Source organism: Bos mutus, chromosome 3 (assembly GCF_027580195.1).
Source record: "Bos mutus isolate GX-2022 chromosome 3, NWIPB_WYAK_1.1, whole genome shotgun sequence".
NCBI classification, from domain to species: domain Eukaryota; kingdom Metazoa; phylum Chordata; class Mammalia; order Artiodactyla; family Bovidae; genus Bos; species Bos mutus.
Window position 1 is genome coordinate 117,587,165 of NC_091619.1, and position 27,673 is coordinate 117,614,837.

The 27,673-nt window shown below is 57.8% G+C and overlaps 2 protein-coding genes across 5 annotated transcripts; one reads left to right on the top strand and one right to left on the bottom strand.

Moving 5' to 3' along the window:
- Positions 1-6: 6 nt before the first annotated feature.
- Positions 7-11,567, bottom strand: LOC138987276 (PAS domain-containing serine/threonine-protein kinase-like). 4 transcript variants are annotated; one of them, XM_070368656.1, is made up of 5 exons: positions 11,448-11,567; positions 2,738-3,070; positions 1,583-1,815; positions 849-1,019; positions 7-165 (listed from the first exon to the last, which is right to left on the bottom strand). In XM_070368656.1, the coding sequence occupies exons 2-5, from the start codon at positions 2,931-2,933 to the stop codon at positions 22-24; spliced, it is 744 nt and encodes a 247-aa protein (XP_070224757.1). In that variant the 5' UTR covers positions 2,934-3,070; positions 11,448-11,567; the 3' UTR covers positions 7-21. The 4 variants fall into 4 exon arrangements, with proteins under 4 accessions (XP_070224757.1, XP_070224759.1, XP_070224758.1 ...); XM_070368658.1 differs by having other exon boundaries at positions 2,738-2,994; positions 11,448-11,546; XM_070368657.1 differs by lacking the exon at positions 11,448-11,567 and adding an exon at positions 10,693-11,437 and having other exon boundaries at positions 2,738-2,994.
- Positions 11,540-27,673, top strand: PPP1R7 (protein phosphatase 1 regulatory subunit 7). The gene is made up of 10 exons (XM_070368650.1): positions 11,540-11,695; positions 14,738-14,866; positions 17,695-17,750; positions 18,294-18,359; positions 18,931-19,061; positions 19,392-19,554; positions 20,630-20,746; positions 21,569-21,673; positions 24,113-24,199; positions 27,386-27,673. Exons 1-10 carry the CDS (start codon positions 11,644-11,646, stop codon positions 27,560-27,562), a joined length of 1,083 nt encoding a protein of 360 aa, XP_070224751.1. The 5' UTR covers positions 11,540-11,643; the 3' UTR covers positions 27,563-27,673.

Sequence of the window (27,673 nt, forward strand, 5' to 3'; positions counted from 1 at the left end):
AGCTGGGAACCCAAACGGGACTCACGTCGCTCTGAACGCCACCCAGGCTGAGACCCGCTGCACGGGCTCCAGCACGACCACGCGGCAGAGGCTGCGCTCCTGCTTCACCCTCTTCATCCACACGGAGACCGGGATCCTCTCCCCGCTGCGGCTCACGACGTCCACCTGGGCACAGAGGGGCTCAGAGCGGCCCGAGCCCGGCCCGCGGGCATGCCTGCCTGCTGCTCACCCACCTCCCAGACAGAAACTAAGCAAAGCGCAAACAAGGCCTCCGACGCCTGACTGTACGGCCTCTGAGTGAGTGGCCTATCAGAAGAGTACGTGTTCTCATGCCCCACTTCACGGTAATAAAGCGAGGGGAATGTGGCGGCCAGGCTTCTCAGAGAGACACCCCACATGCTGAGTGTCTACATTTCCTTCTTGGCGCTCGTCCCGCGCACGGGTTATTTTCTGCGTGTACGTGGTCCTATCTAACTTGTTTCAGCGCCTGAGGCTCAGGGCTCAGCATTTAACACGCAGGTTAACACGCAGCCTGTTAACGTCCAGCCTGGATACACACACGGGAGAGCCCAAAGCTCCAGGGAGCCCTTGCAGCCATGCCACCCCCAACACCACCAGACAGCGGGGCATGGAGACGGAGAGGGAGACGACAGAACTGCAGCTCCCTGGAGCCTGGCCTGGGCCCTGCAGGCCTGCAGTGCGCTCCTCCTCCAGGAGCACCAGGAAGGCACAGCGTCCCCACTGACGTGGCCTCCCCGACGCCCACCCCTTCCCAGCTGCCTCCTACGCCAGGGCCGAGGGCGAGACGGCCGACTGCGAGCACCGGCAGCCCAGAGGCCCGCACTCACCACGGTGCCGAACGCGACGGCGGCGTGCCCGTCAGCCTCCACGTGCTCCTCGCTGAGGGCCTGCACCACGTCGGGGTCCGGCTTCAGGAAGAACTGCGTGAGCTTCTGGCCGATGAGGTCATGGCTGCTGTGGCCCAGGAGCCGGCAGGCCCTGTCGTTGGCCACCAGGATCTGCGGTCACAGAGAGGAGGGCCCTGTGTCACCAGCAGCTCCTCCGCCCCCTGGAACAGCCGAGGGGAAGGCGGCGCAGGCCTCACTCCCCACCCCGCCGTCGGCACTCTCGGCAGAGCCACCCCGGCTCCTCCATCCCAGAGAAACAGAAACCGCTGCTGGCAGTGCGGCAGGCAGTACGGAGACTGCAGCCAGGCCGGCTTCCCCCAGCAAGATGGGCGCGGAGGTGCGGGCCAGCCCCACACCCACCCATCTGAAAGCCTCAGCTCTGCGCACACAAACACGCATCCTGCAAATGCATTTGCTTTAAATCCTGGCTCTCCACGCTCGGCAAATGAGATTACATGACGCACTACCCCCTCTCGAGTCTCTGCATCGATGGGAGGACTCGATCTGTCCAGACAGATTCATACTGAGGTCTCCAAAGTCATCGCTCTCGCCACTGCAGAGGCAGATGCAGCCTTTCTCCTAACTGTACTGACACACCTGGGCGCCCATCTGAGGCCGTAAGCTGAGGCCGCAGACCCCAGGCACGTGGCTGGGTCACACCCCGAAGCACGCACCTCTGCGGTCTTGGCATCCACGGTGAACACGGCCTTGTTGGGGTTGCACACGGGGGCCGGGAGCAGCGGCGTGGACCACCCTGGGGACAAGCCCCGCAGCAGGGAGCAGCAGGACGTGCTGCCCAGGGACCCTGTGCGGTCCGCCTGCCCAGGCGTGGCCGAGCAGTGCAACTTGCTCGTGCAGATGCTTTGGGCGGCCAGTGACGTCAGGCAGTAGGAGCTCCACCTCTCCTCTGGAAAGCGGAGGGACGCGTGTGAGACCCCACCTGCCCCACCTCGAGCTCCCGCAGGGGGCCTGAGGACGAGGGGACACGTGAGACCCCACCCAGCCCCGCCTCCTGCTCCCGCAGGGGGCCCGAGGAAGAGGGGACGCGTGAGACCCCACCCAGCCCCGCCTCCTGCTCCCGCAGGGGGCCCGAGGAAGAGGGGACGCGTGAGACCCCACCCAGCCCCGCCTCCTGCTCCCCCAGGGGGCCCGAGGAAGAGGGGACGCGGAGACCACCCAGCCCCGCTCAGAGGGGGGCCAGAGGAGGGGACACGTGAGACCCCACCCAGCCCCGCCTCCTGCTCCCCCAGGGGGCCCGAGGAAGAGGGGACGCGTGAGACCCACCCGGCCCTGCCTCCTGCTCCCGCAGGGGGCCCGAGGACAAGGGGACTACAGCATTGAAGAGCACTTGGACGTGCATCCAGCGCCCCCCGGGGTCCGCCAAGACCCCCACACAGCAGCATGAGCGCTGAGCTCCCTGCTGTCCCACTGCCCTCCAGGGCCCCCGGCCGCAGGGTCGTTTACCATCACTCCAGAAAGTCCACTCCAGCAAGCGGGACGTTCTCACCCAGCCCCTCCAGGTCCTCCTCTGCTTTTTGCACCTCCCTCCCCCCAGCCCGCTCCTCCAGCTCCAGCCAACTCCCACCTGCTGCCCCCCACGGGGACCCTCCCACAAGGAGCTGCCCTGGCAGAGCAGCGCTCTCCCCTGGCTGGATCTGGGCCCTGCAGGCCGATCCCAGCCCGGCTTGGCCGAGGAGAGTGTCTCGTCTGCTCAGGAGTCACAGCAGGCCTTCCCCTCTTCCTGTCAGAGCAGAGTCGCCAAGCGAGGAGGCCCACATGGCCCCGTCCTGCACAGGCGCCACCCGGCCTGGCGGAGAGAGGCTGCTTACCCGACAGCGCAATACGGCTCTGGCAGAGCTTCGACAGCCCGGTCCTCCTGCTCGAGTGTCTGTGGGCTGAGGACCCAGACCTGCCGGGCTCCGAGGCGGCAGGCGCGGCGTGGCCCTCCGGGGGCACTGACAGGGAGGGGCTCCCGCCCGGGCCCTGGTAGTCCTCTGCAGAGGCCATCGAACCCCCGTCCTCCATGAGGAGCTAGAGAGCCAGCGGGACGGCTGTCCACCAAAACACCAAGGAAACTGACCAGCGTCTGCCAGGCAAGGACACAGGCAGCTTAGCTAGCTCGTCCTTCAGCTCAGTCCCAAATGGCCGTCTGGGGTCAGAACCTATGATGCGAGGACCATCGGAACAAAGAGGAAGGGGTGGGAAAGAGAGAAGGGAAGGGGGGAACCTGAGCGGAGTGGGAAGGGGCCAGGAAGGACGCTGCAGTACAGACCCACGGGTGGGGGGCCCAGCCAGGGGCCTCCAGGGCCAGGGCGCCGTGCCCCTAGAGCCTGCACCCCACTTCTGCATTACCGTCTGGGCGTCCAGAACCAAGAGCTGGCAGCTAGGGTTACAGGAAACAGAGACTGTGCTCTCAGAGGCTGTGCACAGACTCTCACACACTCTGAACTCCAGCACAGAGGCCGTGGTCCCAGAGGAGCCTGGGCCGGACCATGTGTGGGTCCCAGAGAGGCTCCCAGAGAAGCAGGCGGCAGCAGGGCTTCCCCTGGGGACTGGGATGCTGGCTGCAATCATTTCTGTGATCTCGATCCTCGGGCTGACACCAGGGCTCATGGGCACAATCCTGGAACCACCCCCCTCTACCCTAGTAGCACCAGGGGTTCTGCCCAGCCCACCAGTGTGCCCACAACAACGCCACGAGGCAAGGCCTCCCAGGCAGCTGGGCTGGGTCCAGTCCTACACACCAGCAGACCCACAGCAGCCGGCCCCAGTGCAACAGAACGCTGCACGCCACCCACACAGGAAAGAGCCCTGAAGCCTCAGGTCCTGCTGCCAGGGCGGGGCATGCTGTTGGGCCCCACAGGACCCCACGGGACATTGTTCACACAAGGCCACTTCTCCGAGGCTGGGAGACATAACCAACCTGCCTAGTGTGAAAAAATGAAGGTTAGCAAGATGAAGCGATGGAGGAATATGTTCCAAATGAAAGGACGACGGAGAACCTCAGAGAAAGGACTTAACAAAACAAAGACGAATAATCCACCAGGTGGCTCAGTGGTAAAGAATCCACCTGCGAACACAGGAGACCTGGGTTCAATCCCCGGATCAGGAGGATCCCCTGGAGGAGGAAATGGCAACCTGCTCCAGTATTCTTGCCTGGAGAATCCTATGGACAGAGGAGACGAGTGGAGTACAGTCCATGGGGTCGCAAAGAGTCAGGCACGAGTAACCAAACACACACACAATCCACCTGATAAAAGAGTCCAAAGTGTTAGTCACTTAGTCGTGTCCAACTCTTTGTGACCCCAGGGACTGTAGCCCCAGACTCCTCTGTGCATGGAATTCTCCAGGTAAGAATACTGGAGCGGGTTGCCATTCCCTTCTCCAGGGGATCTTCCTGATCCGAATATTGAACCTGGCTCTCCTGCATTACAGGCAGATTCTTTACCATCTAAGCCACCAGGGAAGCCCAAGAGTTCAAGATCATGACCATAAAGATGCTCACAGGATTCAGGAGGGCAAAGGGATGGACACAGTGAGAACATCTACTAAAAGTGAAAAATATGTAAAAGAACCAATCAGAACTGGAGAATACAACAGACAAAGAAATGCACTGGGAGGAATCAAGCAGATCAGATGATAGGGGAACAGACCAAAGACCTGGAAGGCTGAGTAGCAGAACCGCCCAAGCTGGACAGGAAGAATAAACCAGAATCGAGGAAAATAAGAACAGCCTCAGGGACTGCCGGGACAACATCAAGCACGGCAACATTCAAGTTAGAGAGGTCGCAGCAAGAGCAGAGAGGCAGAGCAGAGGACTCACTGGAGAAAACAATGGCACAAGGGGCAGAGCTCTAGGTCCCGGAAGCACACGGCAACACAGCAACGGTGCTGAGAGGCGACAGGTGGCGACCAGACTCCCTGTGGAGATGGCCCCTGATGTACATAAGCGTCAAACCAATACGATGTACACCGAAACCAATGCTGCAAGTCAACTATACCTCACCTTTAAAAAAGGCATAAGAAAAGAAAAATAGGCAAAAGACAGGAAAAAAATTTCTCAGGAGAATATCCTGTAAACCTATGACAAGAAGCTTAATCATGATATTTGCATAACCATGACTACTTTACACCTACTAAATCAGCAAATATAGAAAACTCAGCAGTGGCCACAGGACTGGAAAAGGTCAGCTTTCATTCCAATCCCAAAGAAAGGCAATGCCAAAGAATGCTCAAACTACCGCACAATTGCACTCATCTCACACACTAGTAGAGTAATGCTCAAAATTCTCCAAGCCAGGCTTCAACGGTATGTGAACTGTGAACTTCTAAAGCTTCAAGCTAAATTTAGAAGAGGCAGAGGAACCGAGATCAAATTGCCAACATCCATTGGATCATCAAAAAAGTGAGAGAGTTCCAAAAAAACATCTGCTTTATTGACTCTGACAAAGCCTTTGACTGTGTAGATCATAACAAACTGTGGAAAATTCTTCAAGGGATGGGAATACCAGACCACCCGACGTGCCTTCTGAGAAACCTGTATGCAGGTCAGGAAGCAACAGTTAGAACTGGACATGGAACAACAGACTTTTCAAAATTGGGAAAGGAGTACATCAAGGCTGTATATTGTCATCCTGATTATTTAACTTATATGCAGAGTACATCATGAGAAATGCTGGACTGGATGAAGCACAAGCTGGAATCAAGATTTCCGGGAGAAATATCAATAACCTCAGATATGCAGATGACACCACCCTTATGGCAGAAAGCAAAGAAGAACTAAAGAGCCTCTTGATGAAAATGAAAGAGGAGAGTGAAAGAGTTGGCTTAAAATTCAACATTCAGAAAACGAAGATCATGGCATCTGGTCCCATCACTTCATGGCAAACAGATGGTGAGACAAGGGAAACAGTGACAGACTATTTTCGGGCTCCAGAATCACTGCAGATGGTGACTGCAGCCATGAAATTAAAAGACGCTTGCTCCTTGGAAGAAAAGTCATGACCAACCTAGACAGCATATTCAAAAGCAGAGACACTACTTTGCCAACAAAGGTCCGTCTAGTCAAGGCTATGGTTTTTCCAGTGGTCACATATGGATGTCAGAGTTGGACCATAAAGAAAGCTGAGCGCTGAAGAATTGATGCTTTTGGACTGTAGAGTTGGAGAAGACTCTTGAGAGTCCCCTGGACTGCAAGGAGATCAACCAGTCCATCCTAAAGGAGATCAGTCCTGGATTCATTGGAAGCACTGATGCTGAAGCTGAAACTCCAATACTTTGGCCACCTGATGCGAAGAGCTGACTCGCTGGAAAAGACCCTGATGCTGGGAAAGATTGAAGGCAGGAGAAGGGGACGACAGAGGATGAGATGGCTTGATGGCATCACTGACTCGATGGACATGAGTTTGAGTAAGCTCCAGGAGTTGGTGATGGACAGGGAGGCCTGGCGTGCTGCAGTCCATGGGGTCACAAAGAGTCAGACACAACTGAGCTACTGAACTGAAATCAGCAAAAATTAAAAGTTCTAAAAACTCTAATACCAAATGTTGATAAAGATGTGAATCAATGGGAACACTAACAAATTAATATAATCTCTTCAGAAAAAAATCCAATGTTCACCTTTTCTGACAGTACTTTCCACCGTTAAGATTTACATCCTACAGAAATCTTTGCACACAGGTAGCAAGTCACACTCAAGAATGTTCAGGGCAGTATGGTTCATAACGGCAAAAAACAAAATAAAAACCTAAGCATTCCTCAATTAGAAAACAGACTTAAAATCCTGGTACACTTGTGCTATGAATTATAGAGTGAAAATAAATTCTATACACACAGGGATAAATCTTAGTTGCTGCTGCTAAGTCGCTTCAGTCGTGTCCAACTCTGTGCGACCCCATAGACGGCAGCCCACCAGGCTCCGCCATCCCTGGGATTCTCCAGGCAAGAACACTGGAGTGGGTTGCCATTTCCTTCTCCAATGCATGAAAGTGAAAAGTGAAAGTGAAGTCGCTCAGTCGTGTCCGACTCTTAGCGACCCCATGGTCTGCAGCCCACTAGGCTCCTCTGTCCATGGGATTTGCCAGGCAAGAGTACTGGAGTGGGGTGCCATTGCCTTCTCCAAATCTTAGTAACATATGTGAAAAAAAACCAAGTTACAGAAGACTATCGTCAATAGGATTCCTTCTGTGTAACATCCCCTCATCCACGCAGTTTAGGGATACACACTTACATGACAAACCCAAACATCAGGCTGAGGTGTCTTCCGAGGGTCCTCTGAGCTGCAAGGAGGAGGGGAACGAGGGCACAGGGTCTTCTACGTCCTAATTCGGGTGGTGGCTTAAACGTGTCCACTTTACTGTTTTGATTTGTGACTGATATTGCAAATCAATCAACTAGTGTACAGTGAAAAACTGAGATATTTTACGTGTGCATGTTTACACAGCTCATGGGATCCTAACCAGTAACAGCTGACCATGAACCAAATAATGAACAGGAAGCAAGAAAGAAGCGAAGTAATAAACTGTTAGAAGGTGTTGCTCTCCCAGGGGCAACATCTAAACGTCACAGCTTGAGATGTCCTTCTTTCGGCATCTCAGTGTTCTAGTTATTCCTACAATAACTGACGACGACATGGTCATGTTTTAGTTTTCCACTTCTACAACCGGAATATAGACAAAGCCCAGCAGACTTGATTATGACTTCAGACACTGTAAATGTTATAGAGCTTTACTTTGTAAAAGACAGTAAATAAACAAATAAGTAAATAAATAAAACTCTTCAGCATACGTTGTAAATGTTATAAAACCTTACTTTGTAAAAATGAGGAAAACCGGGGACAGGAGAGAAGGAAATGAAGGGAGGGGAGAGGGCACAGAATGTTTTATGTTTTACTTCCTGATGGGAAGAGCTGACTCACTGAAAAGACCCTGATGCTGGGAGGGATTGGGGGCAGGAGGACAAGGGGACGACAGAGGATGAGATGTTGGATGGCATCACCGAGTCAATGGACGTGGGTTTGAGTAAGCTTCGGGAGTTGGTGATGGACAGGGAGGCCTGGCGTGCTGCGATTCATGGGGTCACAAAGAGTCGGACACGACTGAGTGACTGAACTAAACTGAACTGAGAAAGTAAAAAGTGTCAAAAGTTGATAAACCAAGAAGTGGCCTCAGAAAAAACCACCTCTTCTCCGTTCGCACCTTCTATCCTGAGCACAGTCTGTGGAGCCAGCTCAGCCTCACACAGCACATCGGGGCCACAGCCCCAGGGTGGCTCCTGAGGGCACAGAGCCCAGCTTCACATGTCCTTAGATCACTTCCTTTCTCACCTGTTCAAGTTTGACTCAAACTCTAATCAGAAATGCCTGCAAATCCAGGCCAAGGTTTTTGGAATAGGTGGGGTGGTTTTTAAGGGCGGTGGGGGCGCGGGGGGAGGCGGTGTATTATTCTGTTTTGCATCCCCTCTGAGCAGAAGCCACGGGAAGCTGGACGCAGACAGCATCTGATGGTGCCTCACAGTAACCCTGCTCCTGGTGCTGGTCTTGATTCCAGAAAGTGTGAGTGACGCTCCCCACCCCCAATCAAACAGAAGGAGAGGTTTGCAGGGAGCTTCTGGAAAAGTACTCCTTGCTCTTACAGGTGAACGTCTGGAAGCAACTGGCTTTCTCCCAGGAGAACAAACGCTAGGAGACAGTTGGTTCCAATTGCTCCCACCACTGCTGTACAAGCAGAGCAGTAGAGCATGAGGCTAACAGGCTGGCGGGCAGAGCTGAAAACGACAAGATGTCATTTTGAGCCACAGGAGACCCTACCCTAACACCTGTCTTCCTCTCGACGTCAGGTGTGGGGTCTATCCTGAGACTGTTTCTTGCGTCCAGGCCCCCTTCAGCGTATCCAGGGCGACGCTGCTGAGATGGAGTGTGTGAGTCAAGGGCGCCTCTCAGACCTGAGAGGCCAGCACAGGTGTCCAGGAGGAGGTACCAGCAGAGTTGAGCCAGCAAAGCAGAGTGAGGAGGCCTTTCAGGCAGAGCTGCAATGAGTCCCACAGGGCCCCTGGGGAGGGGTCCACCCATCAAGATGGGTCTGGAGAAACTGGGCTAACTCCCAGGGCCTCCTGTTGCTGCAGGCAGTTATGGCTCTTACCCCAAAGACTGACTTTCAAAGCCTGCTTTGAAGTAACCTGACCAACAGGGGGAAGGGGAGAGTCACAGTCATTCACGCAAGAAATTATGTCTTAAAGCAATAAACTGTGGAAAATTCTGAAAGAGATGGGAATACTAGACCACCTGACCTGCCTCTTGAGAAATCTGTATGCAGGTCAGGAAGCAACAGTTAGAACTGGACATGGAACAACAGACTGGTTCCAAATAGGAAAAGGAGTACATCAAGGCTGTATATTGTCACCCTGCTTATTTAATTTATATGCAGAGTACATCATGAGAAACACTGGACTGGAAGAAACACAAACTGGAATCAAGATTGCGGGAGAAATATCAATAATCTCAGATATGCAGATGACACCACCCTTATGGCAGAAAGTGAAGAGGAACTAAGAAGCCTTTTGATGAAAGTGAAAGTGGAGAGTGAAAAAGTTGGCTTAAAGCTCAACATTCAGAAAACGAAGGTCATGGCATCTGGTCTCATCACCTCATGGGAAATAGATGGGGAGACAGTGGAAACAGTGTCAGACTTTATTTTTTGGGGCTCCAAAATCACTGCAGATGGTGACTGCAGCCATGAAATTAAAAGACGCTTACTCCTTGGAAGGAAAGTTATGACCAACCTAGATAGCATATTCAGAAGCAGAGACATTACTTTGCCAACAAAGGTCCATCTAGTCAAGGCTATGGTTTTTCCTGTGGTCATATATGGATGTGAGAGTTGGACTGTGAAGAAAGCTGAGCGCCAAAGAATTGATGCTTTTGAACTGTGGTGTTGGAGAAGACTCTTGAGAGTCCCTTGGACTGCAAGGAGATCCATCCAGTCCATTCTGAAGGAGATCAGCCCTGGGATTTCTTTGGAAGGAATGATGCTGAAGCTGAAACTCCAGTACTTTGGCCACCTCATGCGAAGAGTTGACTCATTGGAAAAGACTCTGATGCTGGGAGGGATTGGGGGCAGGAGGAGAAGGGGACGACAGAGGATGAGATGGCTGGATGGCATTACTGACTCGATGGACGTGAGTCTGAGTGAACTCCGGGAGTTTGTGATGGACAGGGAGGCCTGGCGTGCTGCGATTCATGGGGGCGCGAAGAGTCGGACACGACTGAGCGACTAAACTGACCAGAAAGCAACAGCAGGAAGACACAGAGGGGAACCCGCAAGAGAAAGTGAGACACAGAATCAACATAGGTTTACTTTGCCAAATGTAGAAGGTAAGGGGACAGAAAGCATAAGACCGCACCGCAAGGCCACAGTCCTTGTCTAGGGAAAGAAACGCTTGCGAGGAGGTTAAAGACAAAGCCCAGGTGTGCAGTGGGGACGTCGGGCAGCATGGATGAGGTGCTACAGCTCACGGCTCTCCGCACACACGTCCACTGAGGGGCTCCTGGCTGTCAAGCTCCGCGAGCCTCCTCCTGGCCCCTTCCAGGGGTGGGACAGGCGCGCACAGTTCCTCTGCGGGCAAGGACCGAGCGCCGGGTGGGACCAGGCCCAGGCCGAGACCCTGAGCGGCGCTGAGGGGCGGGACCGGCCAGGCGCGAACAGCCACAGGGCGGCAAGCGGGCCGCGCGGGGAAGGCAGTGGGACAACGTGGGGCGCGGGGCGATGCTCCCACGCGGGTGGCTCACCTGAGATCGCCCAGTCACCCGCCGAGCTCTCAACGCGCCGGGAGGGCGCCAATCCGCGCCTCTAGCGCCACCAGCCAATGGCAGAGCGACGGCGCCGATCGACAGGTCGCAGAGGCCAACCGCCGGCGCCTGTGGGCGGGGACCCAGGGAACCCGCGAGGAAACGCCCGCGCTAACGGTTGCTAGGGACGCGCCGGAGTCCGTCTACGGTGCCTCGGAGGAGCCAAAATAAACGGCGCCTCCGCCAGCGCGGTCACCGGACGCCGTTTCCTCCGGTCTCAGAATCGAGAAGGCTGAGGACCGCGGACCTCGCCTCTCGGAGGCCTCGACCTGAAGGCGCGGAGCAGAGGGCGGCTCCCTCGCGGCCCCCGATGCCGGGGCCCGTTTCGGACTGCGGCGCCCGCAGTAGCTAGATAGGCGTCCAGGTCCGACCAGCTCTTCCGGACCCGTTAGCGGACAGGCCCCGGAAAAGAGAGCGGGCGCCCCGCGCTGAGCGTTAACTGGAAGCGGCCCCTTTGTACGGGCTCAGTCCACACCGCGACGCCGGGACAATGTCTGCCCAATTCTGCAGACGCCGCCACCGAGGCTCGGAGGGACTGGGGAGCTGCCCCGCCGTGTCCCGCCACCAGTCCACGAGCGCAGAGCGACCCCAGGCTCCTCTCCGCTCGCCCGCAGGTTCGGCTCCGTGCTTGCGGCCCCGAGCATCCCTGCCCTCATCCCGCTTCCCGCCTCCAGAGCTTCCAGTGCGCCCATTACCTGCCTGGCGGGCGGGGAGACTGGCGCCGCGGAGGCGGAGGCACGCGCGGCCTCGAGGGTGAACTACAACTCCCATGAGGCTCTCGAGCCGCGCAGGAGCGCAGGGCCCCATTGGCTGGGAAACCTCTGAGCTGGGAGCCCTGATTGGCTGAGGGGCCTGAGGCGACAGATTCCGGAAAGGGAAAGAGCAGCCAACATGGCGGCGGAGCGCGGCGCGGGCCAGCAACAGTCGCAGGAAATGATGGAGGGTGAGCGGCCCCACAGGGCGGCGACCGAAGGGCCCGGCGGGCGGGGGCGGGGTCGGCGGCCCGTGCCAGTCATGCCCGGGAGAAACGGGGCGGCCTGGGCCCAGCCCCGCGCGCCCCGTGACATCTGCCAGCCGGCAGGGCGGGGGTGGCCCCGGACAGCCGGACGCGGACCCCGGTGCTGAGGCGGCAGTGGCCGGGAGGGCGCGGGCGGCCGGGGCGACGGGGGCCGCAGGTCCGGGGCGAGCGGCGGGAGGGCCGGGCTTGTGGGTGAGGACTGAGGGCGCGGCGGTCCCGCAGCCCCCTGTACCCGCCCCAGCTGCGGGGATCCTCGCACCGAATCCCTGAGCTTGACCCGCGAGACAGGTCCCCAGGCAGCTGACCGGGATGCGAGGCGCGGGCTCGCTGGGACCCGCCCGAGGCAGCTCATTGGTGGACGCGGCAGGGGTGGAGAAGGGTCCTCTGGAAAGCGAACCGGTTGAGGGGAACGGCTGACCCCAGCCGAGAGTTGAGTGATAGAATCGACAGGTTCCAGTTTTCAAAGCTATAATAGATCCAGAAGACTAATTTCAACTCTTTGGCTTTGTTGAAAACAAATCTGCATGCGTGTTATGTGTGTATATAATTACATGCACACCTAGCCCCAGGGGAGAGCCAGTCGTGTCTTTGAGCGCTCATTGTACTTTTGGCTCTGCTGGTTTCCTGAGGGCTCCCGAAGAGAAGCCGGGGTCTCCAGTGTCAAGTGCTAGGGAAGGGGTGGAAGAGGCGGCCCCACGTTTGGGAGTGATGGCTGCAGCAGCCAGAGCCAGCTCCCTGCTGCACCTCGAAGGATGTACCAGTCAGCCAGGCTGGAGACCGGAGTTGGGGGTGGGGGGGCGGGAAAGAGCAAAGGCCGCCTCCGCTGAAGGAAAGCACGCACAGGCATAGGGCTGTGAGGGAGTGTGACCTGTCGGAGTGACCAGGAGTGACAGGGGTACTGGAGGAGAGTGTGGCGGGTGAGGCACGCAGGGCACGTGGTGGAGGGCCTGGGTGGAGGGGAGGAGCTCGGGAAGGTCTTGGATCTGGAGACCTTTGGGTCTTTCTGAGCAGGGAAGCACCTCTTCTTAGCCGCCTTCTTCCCGCCCTCCCACCTCTCCCACTTCCTCTTCAGCCGTCTCCTTGTCTTGGTAAATGGCAAATGGGAGAAAACCTAGGCAATTCCTTCTCTCTGGCTGCCACCCATTCGACAAATCAGCAAGCTCTGCTGCCCCCACTTCCCTAGTATCTCCCAGTATTTGCTACCTCTCCTGTTCCCCCTGCCAATACCTTGAGCCAGGCCACTGTCCCCAGTGCCCCACAGTCACCTGGTATGCTGATCTGCTATCCCATATTTCACTTTGGCTGCCCTTCATGAGCTAAGCCCCTGCCACCCTGGGCTCAGCTGCACCAGACCATTGCCCAGTAGACTTGCTGTCCCTTAGCCTGGACCACAGAGAGGCTGTGCCTAGTGACGGCTAATTTATTACACGTCTTCATGCATGTCACGCACATGCTTTTGTGCCTGACAGCGACGCTGATATATGGGTACTGTACTGCACCTTCTACTTGTGAGGAGACTGAGGCTTCGAAAAGGAAGTAACAGGTCAAAGCTGTGTCTGTCGGGGTAAGGTGCACACTCAGGAAGAGTCACGGGCATTCTAGGCATTTGGGGAGTCAAAGATCAGATTTGGATTCTGGGATCAGATCAGAGTCTCTGGGGAATAGATTTAAACAGACAGACAAGCCACTGAGAGACCAGTTAGGAGGCCAGGCAGGAGCACAGACCACAGGTAGTGAGTAGCTGATCTAAGACAGTTGCCAGTAAGTTGCAGGAAGAAGGAATGGGTGTGGTGGTGTTAGAGATGAATTCATCAGGACTTGGCCAACAGCCTTTGCTGGTGCTGCTTTACTAATCCCAGTGGAAGACTCGGAGTTGAAGCAGTGTCCCTCCCCACGGAACACACCCCTCTGTAGATGAGCTGTGGTCAGAGAAGAGAGAATCCTTGCCCTGTGACTGATGACACCACGCAGCCTGCGAGTGCTCTAGCTCTTCCAGACAGGCTTCCACAGAGGTTGCAAAAAAATTGAGAAAAAGGAAAATTATCTGACAGTCTTGCCAAAAGATTTTTTACCAGTCAGCTACATTTAACTGGGCTCCCCAGGTGATGCTAGTCGTAAAGAACCCTGCCTGCCAGTGTAGGAGACATAAGAGACATGGGTTTGATCCCTGGGTTGTGAAGATTCCCCTGAAGGAGGGCATGGCAACCGACTCCAGTATTCTTGCCTGGAGAATCCCATGGACAGAGGAGCCTGGTGGGCTACGGTCCGACGACTGAGGCGACTCGGCACTCACCGAGTACAGGACTGCGCTGGGTTGACCGTGCCGTGGTGTTAAGACCATGACTCGTGTGGGGCGTGGAGCACTGCTGGCTGTCTTCTCCTTTTCTAGAGCGCCCCACTGCCCACAGTCTGATTTGAGTTAGTCTTGATTTCTTTCAGAACGTGGGCCTGTGAACTGGGCTGGTTTTCTTGGCCAAATGGATAGTGGAGCCTGGATGAAGGTATGTGGCGGGAGGGTCACACGGTCCCCTCTGTGTGGATATCCAGGCCAAGAGGGCGCGGACAGGAGGTGCTTCTCTGTGTGTTACCGTTAGCACGTTCAGCCACAAGCCACCCAGGCCTTCCAGATACCTGGCGTTCTTCACGACTCTTCAGGAGTAGTGTCCTTGAGGTGAGGGTTAGTGTTAGGGGTAGTGAGGAGCACACTACTCCTGCTCTCAAGGAATCGTTAACCCGCGGCCTCCCTGGTCTCCCCTCTTCCCAAAGCCCAGTCCTCCCCTCCTCTGGGTGGTGCCTCACATGGTGCCAGGACACACGCGGAAAGTACTCAAATGTTTGTTGACCTGAATTCAATGAAAGTTCTTGAATGAAGTCTTTCTGACTTCCAGCTGGATGTCAGTCTGTTATATGTTCCTCACTGAGTTCCCTAACGTGAATATGCGTTCTTATGGGTGTGTGTGGGTTCAGTTGACAGGCGGGTTGAATCAGAAGAGTCGGGCGACGACGAAGGGAAGAAGCAGAACAGCGGGATGGTGGCGGACCTCAGCGCGCACAGCCTAAAGGATGGAGAGGAGCGGGGAGGCGAGGACCCAGAAGGTACCGGCCGAGAGGAGGGCCTGAGACCCACTCAGCGGCAGGACACGAGCTCTGCTGCCTGTGCTCAGCCTGGGGACGGGGGAGGGATGCCACCTGGCACGGACCCTGCCCACTCTGGAGGCCCACAGGGCCCAGTGGGCGAGGGCTTGGAGCAGGGCCCCCTCTGAGGCGCTCGCTGAGTCAGCTCCACACTTAGGGCACTTGCAGGCAAGATGGATGGTTTCCTAATTTCACGGAAGGCAAATACAGCCACTGGTGATACTGGACAAGTGTGTCCTCTGGAACAGAACCAGGAAATCATGTATCACCCCCATGTTCAGAAAGCGAGACTGAAGTGAAATAAGCATTGCGTGCCTTCCTCTCCTGCCTCGGCCACATGGACTAACTTTATCTCAGAGAGGTCGTTTCTGAATCCCTCTCCACCATGCTTGTCAGCCTGAGGATCAGCTTCTAAATTGTCTTCTTAGTGATTAAAAACAGCAAAATGAATTTAGAGTTGAAAAAAGTGTTCTCTGCCTGTAATGGTGGTTTTTCACCCCTGAACCATGATCGAAACCTTTGTTCTTTGTTTGCTTAGAAAATCAGTTTCCACTGAGAGAAGTGAGGGAAACCATACACACAGAAGGATGTCCAAAATATATTAGGTGGAAAAAGCAGATTTTTTTACAAACAATGTGCATGTTAAAATCCTATCTTTGTTTTTTAAATATTGATAATAGCATATAGTTTTGCCTACTTGAGAGAGAAAACATGTCCAGTGATTGCGGCGGGGGATCTCTAAACAGCAGGTTGAGAGGGCCTTGTGCATTCTGCATTTTCTCGGTTTGTCTCCATCGTGGGGGTTTTAAGGCATCAATACTCGTGCATTCCTCTTACGGTGATAAAAGCAAAACTAGTCTTTAAAGTAACATCATGCTCTGTGCCAGCTCACATGCTTGGTAACTATGGCAACCTAATTTCAAGGCAAAAGGCAACTACCACAGAAGTACCACTCACGTTATTTAGGAACTTCAGAGGCAGCGTTCTGGAAGCCATGTGGGTGGAGAAGCGCGTGGGAGGGATGGGTGACAGCTCTCCCTGGGGCTGAGTCACGGGAGGCCGGGGCGAGCGCCTGACGGCACGTCCTGCCACCCAGCGTGCTGACGCGCTGGCGCGGGCGCTCCCGGCATAGAAGCGGGTCCCACCCGGGCTCCTGCCTCCAGGAACCTGGCTAGCAGTCCTCCAGGGAGGCGCGCCTGCCTAAGTCCTCAGAGGCCCGGGGCCTGCTCCTTCCTGTGCTTGTTTAGGTCTTTAGGTTCCAGTAAACAGATTCATACCTGTCAGCTGCTACCTTTCCCTTATTTTCTGTAAGTTAATGTTTTAACACTTGAAACATATGTGAGAGGTTCAGGAAGGTGGCTGGTAGCGTCTGTCTCAAAGGTTAAACGGGTGTGGCGCTGCGTGCGCCACAGACAGAGCCCTTAGCCTTGTGACCGGGATCCTGGTTTGGACCCCACGTGGCCGCCCTGCCTTTGTTGAGCCGTGTCTTTCTTTGCAGCTCTGACTTCATGTTGTTGGCTGTGCTGTCTTTTGAAGAGGGATCATTTTGGGCAATCTCTTGGTTTTGCTCAACTCCTTTTATTTAATTCTTGGATTTGTTGACATTCCATAAAGCTATGGCTGATCTAGAGTAAATGGCATGTTTTGTTTTTTAACTAGCCATTGTTGACAGTTATGGAAAAGCTGGTACAATGAATTTAGCCAGTATAGGGCCAGGAAGTCTCTCAGGCTGCTCCCAGGTTGGGCGTGCCTCTCCGGGGCCTCCAGTCCAGCATGTGAGCTGCCCGTCCTGGGGGGGCCGGGGGTATGAGGCCAGGATGTGGGCAGTGTTGCTGTAGGGAAGACGCAGAGGCAGGAGGCCGCTGAGCAGTGGCGGTAACCGTCGTCCCCGGGGCACAGGCCAGACAGCAGGCACGCCCACCAAGGACCAGGCGCTCTGCACGCAGGCGACCCAGTTTCTTCAGCAGCATGTTGTGAGCAAAAGCAGACTGCATGGAAATGCTCTCCGGTTCTGTGCGTGACCTCTTGCAGGTCCTGATGCACCTGGCAGGCTGGGAGAGCAGCTCAGCCTTCTAGTCAGACGTGCTGCGCTTGGTCCGGACCTGCCCTCCTTGGCCCCTCCAGGGCCCTGGAGACTGCTCTCCAGGGCGGACTGGCTCCCAGCCTCCCCAGCTCCTCAGCAAGTGCTATTTCACTTACTTGGCAAGGCTCTTTGATCCTGCCGGTTGAACTGAGCTTCATTTTGTTTTGCTCTGTGCAGAGAGACGTGTCTGTAGATGCAGGGCCATTTTCCAAAGCAATGAAAGGCACGTCCTAGAACATCTGATGTGCCTGGCATGACCCACATTTAAGTGACCTGATTCATTGCCACAGACCAGAAGGGAAAGACTGGGGGCAGGCTGCCCCGAGGTACCGCTGCAGGCTGCGCTGGAAGGTGGCGGTGGGCAGCTTCCGTGCTGCTGGCTCGGGTCACCTGAGGCTCGGTCACCCCCCGCCCTTCTGCCAACAGCTTCAGACTACATTTCCTTTCTTGGAAAGTTGTAGGACGTGGGTGGGATCTTGGAGGCCTTTGCCAGTAGCTGAGTTCAGGAGACAGAACCTTAAGAGGTGCTGGTTGTCAGGTGTCAGCTCCACCGCGTCATCGCTGCCCTCGGGTGTCGCCTGCAGGGTCCTCCTCTGTTGAGCTGGCCCCGCGCTTTAGGCAGCCCGCCCCAGCTGGCCCCCAATGGCCAGGCACGTGCTCCTGGAGACCAGAGCTCTGAATGGGCTTTTTCTTCTTCCTTTTCCAGAAGGACAAGAGCTGCCTGTGGATATGGAGACCATTAGCCTGGACAGAGACGCAGAGGTAACGCTGCCTGCTCAGCTACCCCAGGGGCCTGGTGGCGGAGTGCTCTGCCATCAGGGTGTCTTTTACGAAGGTGCCAGATTAGTAGGTGGTTTCCCTGGAAGGTCCAGTAGTCGGGGCCTCCCTTGGTTGCTCAGAGTCCTTGTGTTCTCACTGTTTTTAACACCAGTGCTTGATCTCATTGTGCTTTACACACCAAGGATTGTGTGGCAGAGGCAGCGCCTTGACTGCTGCTACACGCGTCAGATGAATGCACCGTCCTGGGGCCATGAGGAGCCGCAGGCGAGGGCGGGGCAGCCCCCAGGGGTGACGAGGGGCGCGCGGGCGAGAGCAGGCTTCTCGCACCGCTAGTTCGGAGGGTCGGTCTCACATCAGGCTGCTGCCTGTCACGGCACGGTTGTGCCCGCGTCAGCTGTCCCCACGGCTCCGGAAGGCACTGTTCCCCAAGCCCCGCCGCCTCCCAGCCTCCTCGTGGCTCCAAGCCCGGGGAGCGCGTCTCCAGGTGCTTGTCTGCAGCTGAACTAGGTTTTGTTTCTGTTTCAGGATGTTGATTTGAATCACTATCGCATTGGAAAAATTGAAGGATTTGAGGTGCTGAAGAAAGTGAAGGTGAGAGGAGCTCGTCCTTGCATGGGAGGGGCCCATGTGACCCTGCAGAGTGCATCCCCCCGCAGGATGTGGATAAACCGGAACAGATCAGTTCTGCGCGGTGACCGTGCTCAGGAAGGTGCCGCACTGCACCGGGAGCGTCCCTCGGGCACCTTTGACCCTGAGCCCTGCAGGGTGATAGGTCGGATGCTCGGCTGGCTGGCTCTCCCCAGGTTCACGCGGCGGCTCAGATCAGCGGTGCCTCCATCAGAGCCTGCCTGCAGCCACGTGCAGCCCAGACTGCGCGTGCTTAACTCACTACAGTTCAGTCTGGTTTTCAAAACTGAGCCACCGAGAGTTCTCTCTGCCGCAAAACAGCACCCCTCCCCTTGCCCAGGGCCTCCCTCACCAAGTAAGAACGCTCATCAGGGCCTCCCTCCATCCCCGTGGGTGTCTGCCCGTCCTGTCCAGGTCAGCACCTTTCTAGAAAACAGGAGGAAAACCCCGTGTGCGGAGGCCAAGTCCGGCGACAGTGGGCCCTCCTGCAGGCCTCCCCGTCGCCTGTGCCAGCTGCCCTTTTTCTGTCCCCCAGACGCTCTGCCTCCGGCAGAATTTGATCAAGTGCATTGAGAACCTAGAGGGGCTGCAGAGCCTCCGAGAGCTGGACCTTTACGACAACCAGATCCGGAGGATCGAGAACCTGGACGCGCTGACAGAGCTGGAGTGAGTTGTGAGGCTGCAGGGGGCCCGGCAGCCACCCCCAAACCAGTCCCGCAGCCCGAACCTGGGCCTGGGGAGCCCCCGGGGGCACCGGCTTGCCCACAGTCCCAGCCCACACGTGAAGCCTTTGACTGGAGATGTCAGGCTGAGCTCCTCGGGGAGAAGACGGTTTCTGTCCTCAGCCCTGTGCTGGGAGCCGGGGCAGCAGGCTTCGGGGGCCCTATGGGCTGCCCGCCCCGCCACGTTCCCCGGGCGGGCTGCTGCCTCTAAGCCCGCTACATCCTGAGCTCGGTGTGGCCTGTGCTTGTTAATAAATGCTTTGCCTGTTCCCAGGGTTTTAGATATTTCTTTTAATCTACTGAGAAACATTGAAGGAATTGATAAGTTGACACGACTGAAGAAGCTCTTCTTGGTCAACAACAAGATCAACAAAATTGAGAACATAAGCAGCTTGCACCAACTGCAGATGCTGGAGCTGGGGTCCAACCGGATACGGGTGGGTGTGGGCACAGGGCGCGGCCTGGAGCTGTGTCTCACGAGACCGTGTGCTCGCTGGGGGTCGGTGTTAGTGAAAGCGTGGCCCTTTCTTCTGCACACAGCACTCTGTTGCTCCTCATTCGAGTCACAATGTAACTCTTAGCTGACCCTCCCATTGCACTCTGCCCGACAGGAGTCCCCAGCGCTTTGCTTTTGAACATGCCGCTGGGTGTGTTTTTAGACGCAGCTCTTGGCACAGAGGGGCCCGTGCACAGCAGGGTGACGGGCCCCGACTCTGGGCCGTGGTGGGGTGGGCACAGCCTGGTGCATGGTTGGCCCACACACTCCTGCTGAGTGGCTGAGGGCGGGGTTTCTGAGCCCTTCCTCCACCTCCATGCCAGAAATGCCCCTCCAGCTTTTGGAAGCTTCTAGCACGCTGGTCAGCTCAGGTTGGCCCTTGTGAGTTAGACAGGACACAAACCAAGAAGAGTAGTTGCGGCACAGGGCTTCTTGTGCCGTTGGTGGCGGTGCGGCTGAGAGCAGCAAAGCAGCGCGTGTGAGACTGGGCGTGGCCCAGGCATCAGCGTGTCTGCAGCGTCCCTTTGGGGGTGGGGGGCGCGTCACTGCCCTGCCCCGGGGTCTTCGTCCTCCCGGACCAGCCCCGGCCCGTTCTGTGAGGACTGAACAAGAGGCTCGCTCTGCACTCAGAGGCCCCACTGCAGCCCCTGCCGGAAAAGCTCAGCTAGCCTGCTGTGGGAGAGTGGTGTACCCGGGAGGCGGGGACCTGAGGCCTGCCAGGGGGCGCTCACTAGCGCAGCTGCCCACAGGGCACTGGGGAGCACGGGGCAGAGCGGGGAGGAGCAGAGCACCCCCAGGAGCCTGGAGGCGTCCCAGGCCCGGGGCTCCCGCAGCTGTCACCCACAGGACACCACCGGCATCTTGTTCTCAGGTTGCACTCTGAAGTGAGGTTGCCTAGGGGGGGATCCCAGAGTGGGTAATACCTGCTTGACATCGCACGCAGCTTCGTCGGCTCGCCCGAGGGGGCGGGCCCTTTCCCCTCCCCAGTGACTGCTGCCTTGTCCTGATTTTCACAGGCGATTGAAAATATCGACACGTTAACCAACCTGGAGAGTTTGTTTTTGGGGAAAAACAAGATCACTAAGCTTCAGAATCTTGACGCACTCACCAACCTGACCGTCCTCAGCATGCAGGTACGGACCGCCCAGCCTCCCGCCCCGCGCACCCCTGGGGCAGGGCTCTGCTCCTCCACTGTCTCCACGCTGGGCAGCACTTGGCTTCACTGTCAGTGAGAAATGGAGACATCACACTTCACAGATCTGCAACACCCGTGACAGGCATGGACCTGAGGTTTCCTTCCTTAACACACCACGTATCTTCTCCTAACGAAAGTCCAGGCGGTTTTTAGCCAGGGCAGCTCATCTTTCCACAGCTCACACTGTGCTGGGCTCCATGGTGGGAGTGACACCCCCGTCCCGTCCGTGCTCGGGGGCGTGCCACCTGGGCATGGTTGGGCAGTGCCCACGTAGGGTGGGCAGTGCCTGCGTGGCTGTGGCCCGGCTCCTTTCGTCAGGAGCAGGCGCGTGGTGGTGGGCCTGGGGGCATCAGTGGCAGGCCATGGGGACAGGACCCCCAGGACCACCCATGCCTCTCGGAAAGCAGGTGTCGTTCAAATCCGTGTGAGAAGCGGGCGCTATGCTCTAACTCGAGTTACGATGGATGCCAAAAGAAATGAGAACCAAATGATTTTAAATGTTCTGATTTTGACATTTTTGAGTTAATTATTTGAGGTAGACCTTTCTCAAGTAGAATTTGAAAAGTGAGTTTTGTGCATCAAAGCCTTTGGCCGTGTGCACGAGTTTGGCCCAGGACGGCGGACGCAGGGCCCTAGTCTGCCTCCCTCTGGGCCAGGCCCCTGCAGGCGCTGTGGGCGGCGCCCAGTTCTCAGGAGCCCTGTGTCCGCCGCCCTGCTTCCAGAAGCGCCCGGTCTCACGCCATTCCAACTCTCCCTGCAGAGCAACCGGCTGACCAAGATCGAGGGCCTGCAGAGCCTGGTGAACCTCCGGGAGCTCTATCTCAGCCACAACGGCATCGAGGTCATCGAGGGCCTGGACAACAATGTAAGAGCTGAGCTGTGTCGCGGGGGGGTCACTGCAAGGCCCTGTGGGCGTGGGAAGTTGTCTGAAAAGTAACCCTGGGGACTTCACTGTTGGTCCAGTGGTTACGTCTTCGAGCTTCCAATGCAGGGGACACGGGTTCCGTCCCTGGTGAGGGAACTAAGATCCTACGTGCAGCGTGGCATGGCCAACAATAATTAAAACAGAAACCCTAGCTGCTCCTGGGTGTCCCTGTGCCGTGGAGGACTCTTAGTTGTCAGCCGCTGCCCTCTCTTCCTGCCCCTGGCCACCGGCTTCCTGGCCCCACCCCCAGCTGAGAGCCCAGATCCTGCACCTTCCTCGCTCCCTCCTCCCCCTCCCCCCTTCTCCCCCTCCCTCCCCACCAGCCCTGCCCACCCAGCACAGGACAGCCTTAGAAGCACTGGGCAGGGGGGACAGCCCTGGCCCTGAGCCTGCAGGAAGTCCCTGCCCTCCTCAGCTGCCACAGGCCAGCCTGCTTTCCCCCAGCACAGTATTCAAGACAAATAAAATGCTTGAACTCACTCAATTTCACTGGGTGTTTTTTCCTGTTTTAATTGCCAGCAGGTGTAACCTAGTCGGTCGCCTGGTAAGCACTGTTTCAATCTTCGTAAGGGCTTCTTTGGCCCTGGGCCTCATCAGCATCAGTGAGGTTTTAGGGGAAACCCACTTTCTGGATTTTCTTTCACCAACATTTACAGAATTCTGGAAGAGGTGGTGAATTCGCCTCCAGTGGGTGTGGCACCTCCCCTGCCTTTCACTTGGATGTTTGCAGAGCTGGCGTGTGACCTGGGTGCACGCCCGGGCGGCGCAGGATGGGAGGTCGAGGCCAGGCTCTGAGAGGTGGGGCTGGGCAGGGACCCCTCCCCACGCCAGTCCCCGCGGCCAGCTGGAGGGTCTGCGCGGGAGAGGGCGTGGCCCCCGGGAGCAGCAGAACGCCAGGCTGGCAGGACGGGGCAGGAACTTGGGAGGTGTCCCGGAGGTGTGCTGCACGGCCCGGCCCGGCCCGGTACTGGACCCCATGTGGGCCTCTGCAGCAAAACAGGACAGAGAATTGTGGCTTTAAACCAATTATATTTTTGTAACGTCCTCCTAATCAAATGGAACAGGCTTTATCCAATTACAGAGCAAAAGTTGTCCTGTATTTTCCTCTGAGCTGCATCTCTTAACTTCCCTGGAGTTCACTCTTGTGGTACGAGGCCAGGCGGTCAGTGATCTTTCTCCCAAACGGAGAACGCCCGCTCCCCTGGCGCCCTGGGACCGCCCTGCTCGGGACTTCTCCAGGTGCTGGGCCTTGCCGCAGCTCTGCCCAGGGAGACTGTGGTTGCAGACGCTGTACTCTCTGGGGCGCTTGCTCTCCCTGCCCCACCTTACCCCCATCCCTCTCCTTACGTTTTTTTAAGTAATTAGTACTGGTTTGCTTTTGAATGAGGTTTCAAAACACTGTCCAGCTCCCCAGAAAATCTCAAGGTAGCATCAAGCACGGGATGGGGTCCTTGTGTGGAGGTTTGGGCCTGTTCTGGCCGCTGGGCGCCCCCGCCCTGGTCTCTGCACGGGGGCTGCCACGGGGTCACGGCCTCCACATGCCATAGAGGCTGCAGCCCGGCCAGTTCCCGCGCACGCGCTCCCCACGCCACCCAGCCCCTGAAGCAGGCACAGCGGGCCTAGCCGGGCCCCACCCCACCATCCCCGCGCCGCCTCCTGCGCGGTTCTCCCGAGTCCCTGTCTGCCCAAAGCCCCTGCAGCCCGCGGGCAGGTGCCTGCCGGCCTGCTGCAGTCAGTGGCCATCTGAGCAGCAGTCGGCAGAAGCAGCCCCTGCCCGTGTCAGCGCCCAGATGGGCTGCTCGAGCGCTCTTCTCTGTGCCAGAAGCAGAGTCCCTTCCAGAAGGGATGGCGCGGGGCCTGGCCCTTCCCCGCCCTCGCCATGCCTCGGGTCCTCTGCCCTAAGTGAAGAGGGACTGTTTCAGGATCGTTTGGGGTTGAATGTCTCCTCGGGACAGGCACTAGATAAACGCTGCTACACCTCCTGCCCCGCAGGGCCCACCCCAGGGGCCCGGGCAGCCTCCCAGCGCCCAGGCCTCTTCTGCTTTGGCAGGTGTTACCTGCCCCTTCAGGCCCGGGCATCTCACTGGGGTCCTTTGGACCAGGATGTGGGAGTCTGGGTCGTGGAGTCCGATGGCACTGGTTTCAGACCCCAGGGACCAGCGCAGTGAGGCAGCGGAGAGGATTCGGTGTAAACTGGGCAGGAGCTGCAGGAGGGCGCAGGGCCATGCCCCCCACCCCTACCCGCCAACACCCCCTTTCCTGTGAGGGCAGAGGGCAGCTCGCCTCGCGCTGTAAGCCCAGCGCCCAGCGCGGTGTGCATGGCCACAGAGTCGCAGCAGAAATGAGGTAATGCAGGAAAATTTTATCTCCTTGTTCTAGAACAAACTCACGATGTTGGACATTGCATCAAATAGAATCAAAAAGATTGAGAATGTCAGCCACCTAACAGAGCTGCAGGAATTCTGGGTAAGTGCAACGCATGTGCGCTTGCTGGCGCTCAGCTGAGCGGGTCCCGGTGCCTGGAGTGTGTCTGCTGTGGCTCTAGGGGCTGGGCCAGGGACCGAGGGCTCGGGGGGCCGCAGACGCAGTCCCCACGCTGCATGTGGCCTTCCAGCAACAGCGTCACCAGCGAGCTGGGTAAAGTCACGGCAGTCAGGCCCTGCCCCAGCCCAGAGGCAGAGCAGTCGATGGCCAGGTGCGTGAGAACCTGGGAAGCCGTGATCCGTGTGGGTTAGTCCCAGGATCGCCGTGTGGCTGGAGGGCTTCCAGACGCAGCCCTCGGGCCGTGCTTCCAGCTCAGATGGCCCAGAACCACGGGAGGAGGTATGGATGGGCCTCTGTGGTTGGTCACCTTGGAACGTGCCTCGTGTTGGTCTCATGGCGATGGGGGTGGTTCCTGGAGCCCACTGATGAGAAACGAGGCAAAAGAAGCGGGCGTTGCAGGTCAACCCCCAGCTGAGATCCTCAGGGTCAAGGTTCCACATGCGTGCCCCAAGCGTGACTCCTACAGGGAGTGCCATGTGCAAAGCGGCGTCGTCAGAGATCTGTGCTGTGTCCACGGCCTGCCCCTTGCTTGGCCAGCCATTCTGCCAGCCCTCTGGCGTCCTGGGTGTTCTCTGCTCCCCGACTCAGAAGTGCCCCGGGCTTCCCTGTGAGCACGCCGCTGCCCCCTAGTGACGGCACAGGGCACGACGCCAGGGCCGGCCGCCGAAGTCGGGCGTGAAGCGAGCCGTGGGAGCTGCGGTTTGGTGTGCAGCCCAGCCCTGCAGGAGGGTGTGGCCGGGGGTTGGCAGAGGATCCGAGCAGAGAGATTCGGTCTGAAGAGGCAGGGAGCCACACAGCCAGAGCAGGAGCCCAGAGCCGGGGTCCTGACGGGCTGCTCCAGCACCGGGGCACGCGGCACACAACATGCGCCCACCCCTCACCCCAGCCCAGCCAGGTGCCGGCCCTCGTGCCCCTGCGATCCTCCCGGGAGCCTGTGCTGGCCTGAGTGACAGAGGCCCCAGGAGGCAGGATGCCCCCACGATGGGGTCGTAAGCAGACTGGCTGTGTCTGGGGGGCTTGCGTGCTCTCCGACCCCCAGCTTTCTATGAAGTAGCAGACTCCTAGTCTGATGCCAGCAGCCTACAAGTGATTTTGTTGCGTCAGAAAAATAGCTTGAGGATTCTCCCACATCTGGGTTTTGTTTCAAGCGTTGCTGAATTGGAGGGGAAGTGAATGTGAATTTTGTATGTAAATGTCAACCACTGGAATAGACTCTGGAGACCGTGTGCCTGGAGCGCCATCCCGGCTGTGTCTGCAGCAGGACCCCAGCGTGGGTTCAGGCAGGACGCTCACGTGTGAGCCCAGGATCACCCGCCAGGAGTTGGCAGAGTCCTCGGGGTCACCAGCGTGCCCACGCGACCACACGTACCCGGGAGAGAGACGGCCACAGGCCGCCGTCCCCGTGTGCTCTGCCTGCGAGGGGTGCTGGTCAGGACGTTGGGGGGACCTCCACTGTGTGTCCACGTAACGCAGCGGTCAAGTGTGGAACGGCTGGAGAACAAGCTCGCGGCCGCAGGGAGCAGCCCGCTGCATCTGGGTGCGGGCCCTGCTGCACGACCAGCAGCCAGCTTGCTTTAAAGGTCACTTCCTGTGACAGGAAAAACCGAGAAGGAGGCAGGAGGCAGTCTAGATCGGAAGGAACTAAAGTGGTGCTTCCGGGAGGTTCTTTGAGAAGACGAGCGCACCGGGAGCTCACTCCCCACGCCTTGCTCCTTCACACCTCGGCTGGGAAGATCTCAGGAGAGACATACAGACCACCGCCCCCCACCCACCCCGCCGCGTGACCCTTCCAGATGTTCTAGACTTTTTGTGGAGACGATACAGGTGAATGGTTTTGAGTTTCATTTTGAACACATACAAAGACGCATCTGGGAGTTCCCTTGTCTAAGGCGAGGGAACACACTTGGCGCTGAGCAAAACCCCTAGGTCCACTCTCCTAAATCCTGGGGAAAGCGCTGGAGGCTGGCCGTGCTCGGAACACCCGAACTGATGAGGCCCGGGGCTTGTGAACGCAGTAACTGCCGGGACAGCGGAGTCAGCGCACCTGTGACGGCTCACGGGGGGAGCATGTGGCGTGCACGTCTGGCTCAGATGACTGGAGGGGAGAGGAGGCGCGGGCGAGTCACGGACGCCACCAGCAGCGACACGGGAAAGGGGTCGGAGTAGATCCGGCTGCCACGCCCTCCGCTCTGAAGGAGGGACAGGGCTCAGTTTGTTCCATGAAGGTGTCTTTTCACTTCTGTGGACGTTATTGACACTCACGTGATACAGACCTGCCTTAAGAACACACCTCGCAGCACTCCCCCGTTATCGCCGTATTTTGTAGCAGAAACACAGAAGCCATGTTTTTTAAGGAAGAAAATACAAAAAATGCTTATAAATAGACTGTGTGTTTTGCCAAAAGAAAGGTAGAAGGTGCTGCTTAAAACACAAAACAAACACTAAAGACCAACTGGAGAGCAGAGCCGTCCGTCCAGTCTGGAAGGTGTGGGGCAGTAAGACTGTGGGCGCCAGGGGCCCCCGGACCACAGCAGGAGCCAGACAGCCGTGCTTACCAAGGGGCACGTGTTGAAGGCGTGCACCCCGTGCTCATGTGGCCCCTGTTGGCTGGCCGGCTGTAGCCCCAGCCCCTGGGCCACAGCCTCCTCCTGCCCTGACTGCACGTGGTGGAGCCCGGAGGACGGTGATGGACGGGCGGGGCGGGGCGCTGGTCACGGCTCCTCCAGGAGCAGCCCTTGTCCCTTTGCGGTAGAGGCACCGCGCCCCCTGGGAGCAGGCCTCAGGGCCTCCACAGCCTCCGAGTTTGGAAACCTGGGTGTCCCAGGGCGGCTGGCACACGAGGCCCACGGGGAGTTCCGTGAACACGGGCTTCCTTAAGCAGGCGAGTCTGAGAAACCCTCTGTGCCTGGGGCAGGGGCGGGCACTGTGTGGCGGCTCCTTCGTCCCTCTACGGACCGGAGATGGACTTAGCGCGTCCGCCAGGTTCCTCCCGCGGGACGCAGCCCGGCCAGCACACGCCCGGGGGGACGGCCGGCCTATCTTCTGCATGGGGCGGGGTGAGGGCCGTGGGGTCCTGAGGCATCTCTTGACGCGTGCCTGTCCCCCCAGATGAACGACAACCTCCTGGACTGCTGGAGTGACCTGGACGAGCTCAAGGGCGCCAGGAGCCTGGAGACGGTGTACCTGGAGCGGAACCCCCTGCAGCGGGACCCGCAGTACCGGCGGAAGATCATGCTGGCCCTGCCCAGCGTGCGGCAGATCGACGCCACCTTCGTCAGGTTCTGAGGCCCGCTCCTGCAGAGCCTCCTGGCCACGGTTCTAGCCCGCCCGCCGCTCCTGCAGCGCCACTGTATCGGCAGTCACAAACCCAGAGGCAATAAAAAGGCGCTGAGTGAA

Bases quoted from the DNA above. Each gene is read 5' to 3' on its own strand.
- LOC138987276 (XM_070368656.1), bottom strand. From the start codon at position 2,933: ATGGAGGACGGGGGTTCGATGGCCTCTGCAGAGGACTACCAGGGCCCG. The intron at 1,816-2,737 runs GTAAGCAGCCTC...TCCGCTTTCCAG, and splicing joins GAGCCGTATTGCGCTGTCGG to AGGAGAGGTGGAGCTCCTAC. The intron at 1,020-1,582 runs GTGCGTGCTTCG...CTGTGACCGCAG, and splicing joins TGGATGCCAAGACCGCAGAG to ATCCTGGTGGCCAACGACAG.
- PPP1R7 (XM_070368650.1), top strand. From the start codon at position 11,644: ATGGCGGCGGAGCGCGGCGCGGGCCAGCAACAGTCGCAGGAAATGATG. The intron at 18,360-18,930 runs GTGAGAGGAGCT...TCTGTCCCCCAG, and splicing joins AGGTGCTGAAGAAAGTGAAG to ACGCTCTGCCTCCGGCAGAA. The intron at 19,062-19,391 runs GTGAGTTGTGAG...GCCTGTTCCCAG, and splicing joins GACGCGCTGACAGAGCTGGA to GGTTTTAGATATTTCTTTTA.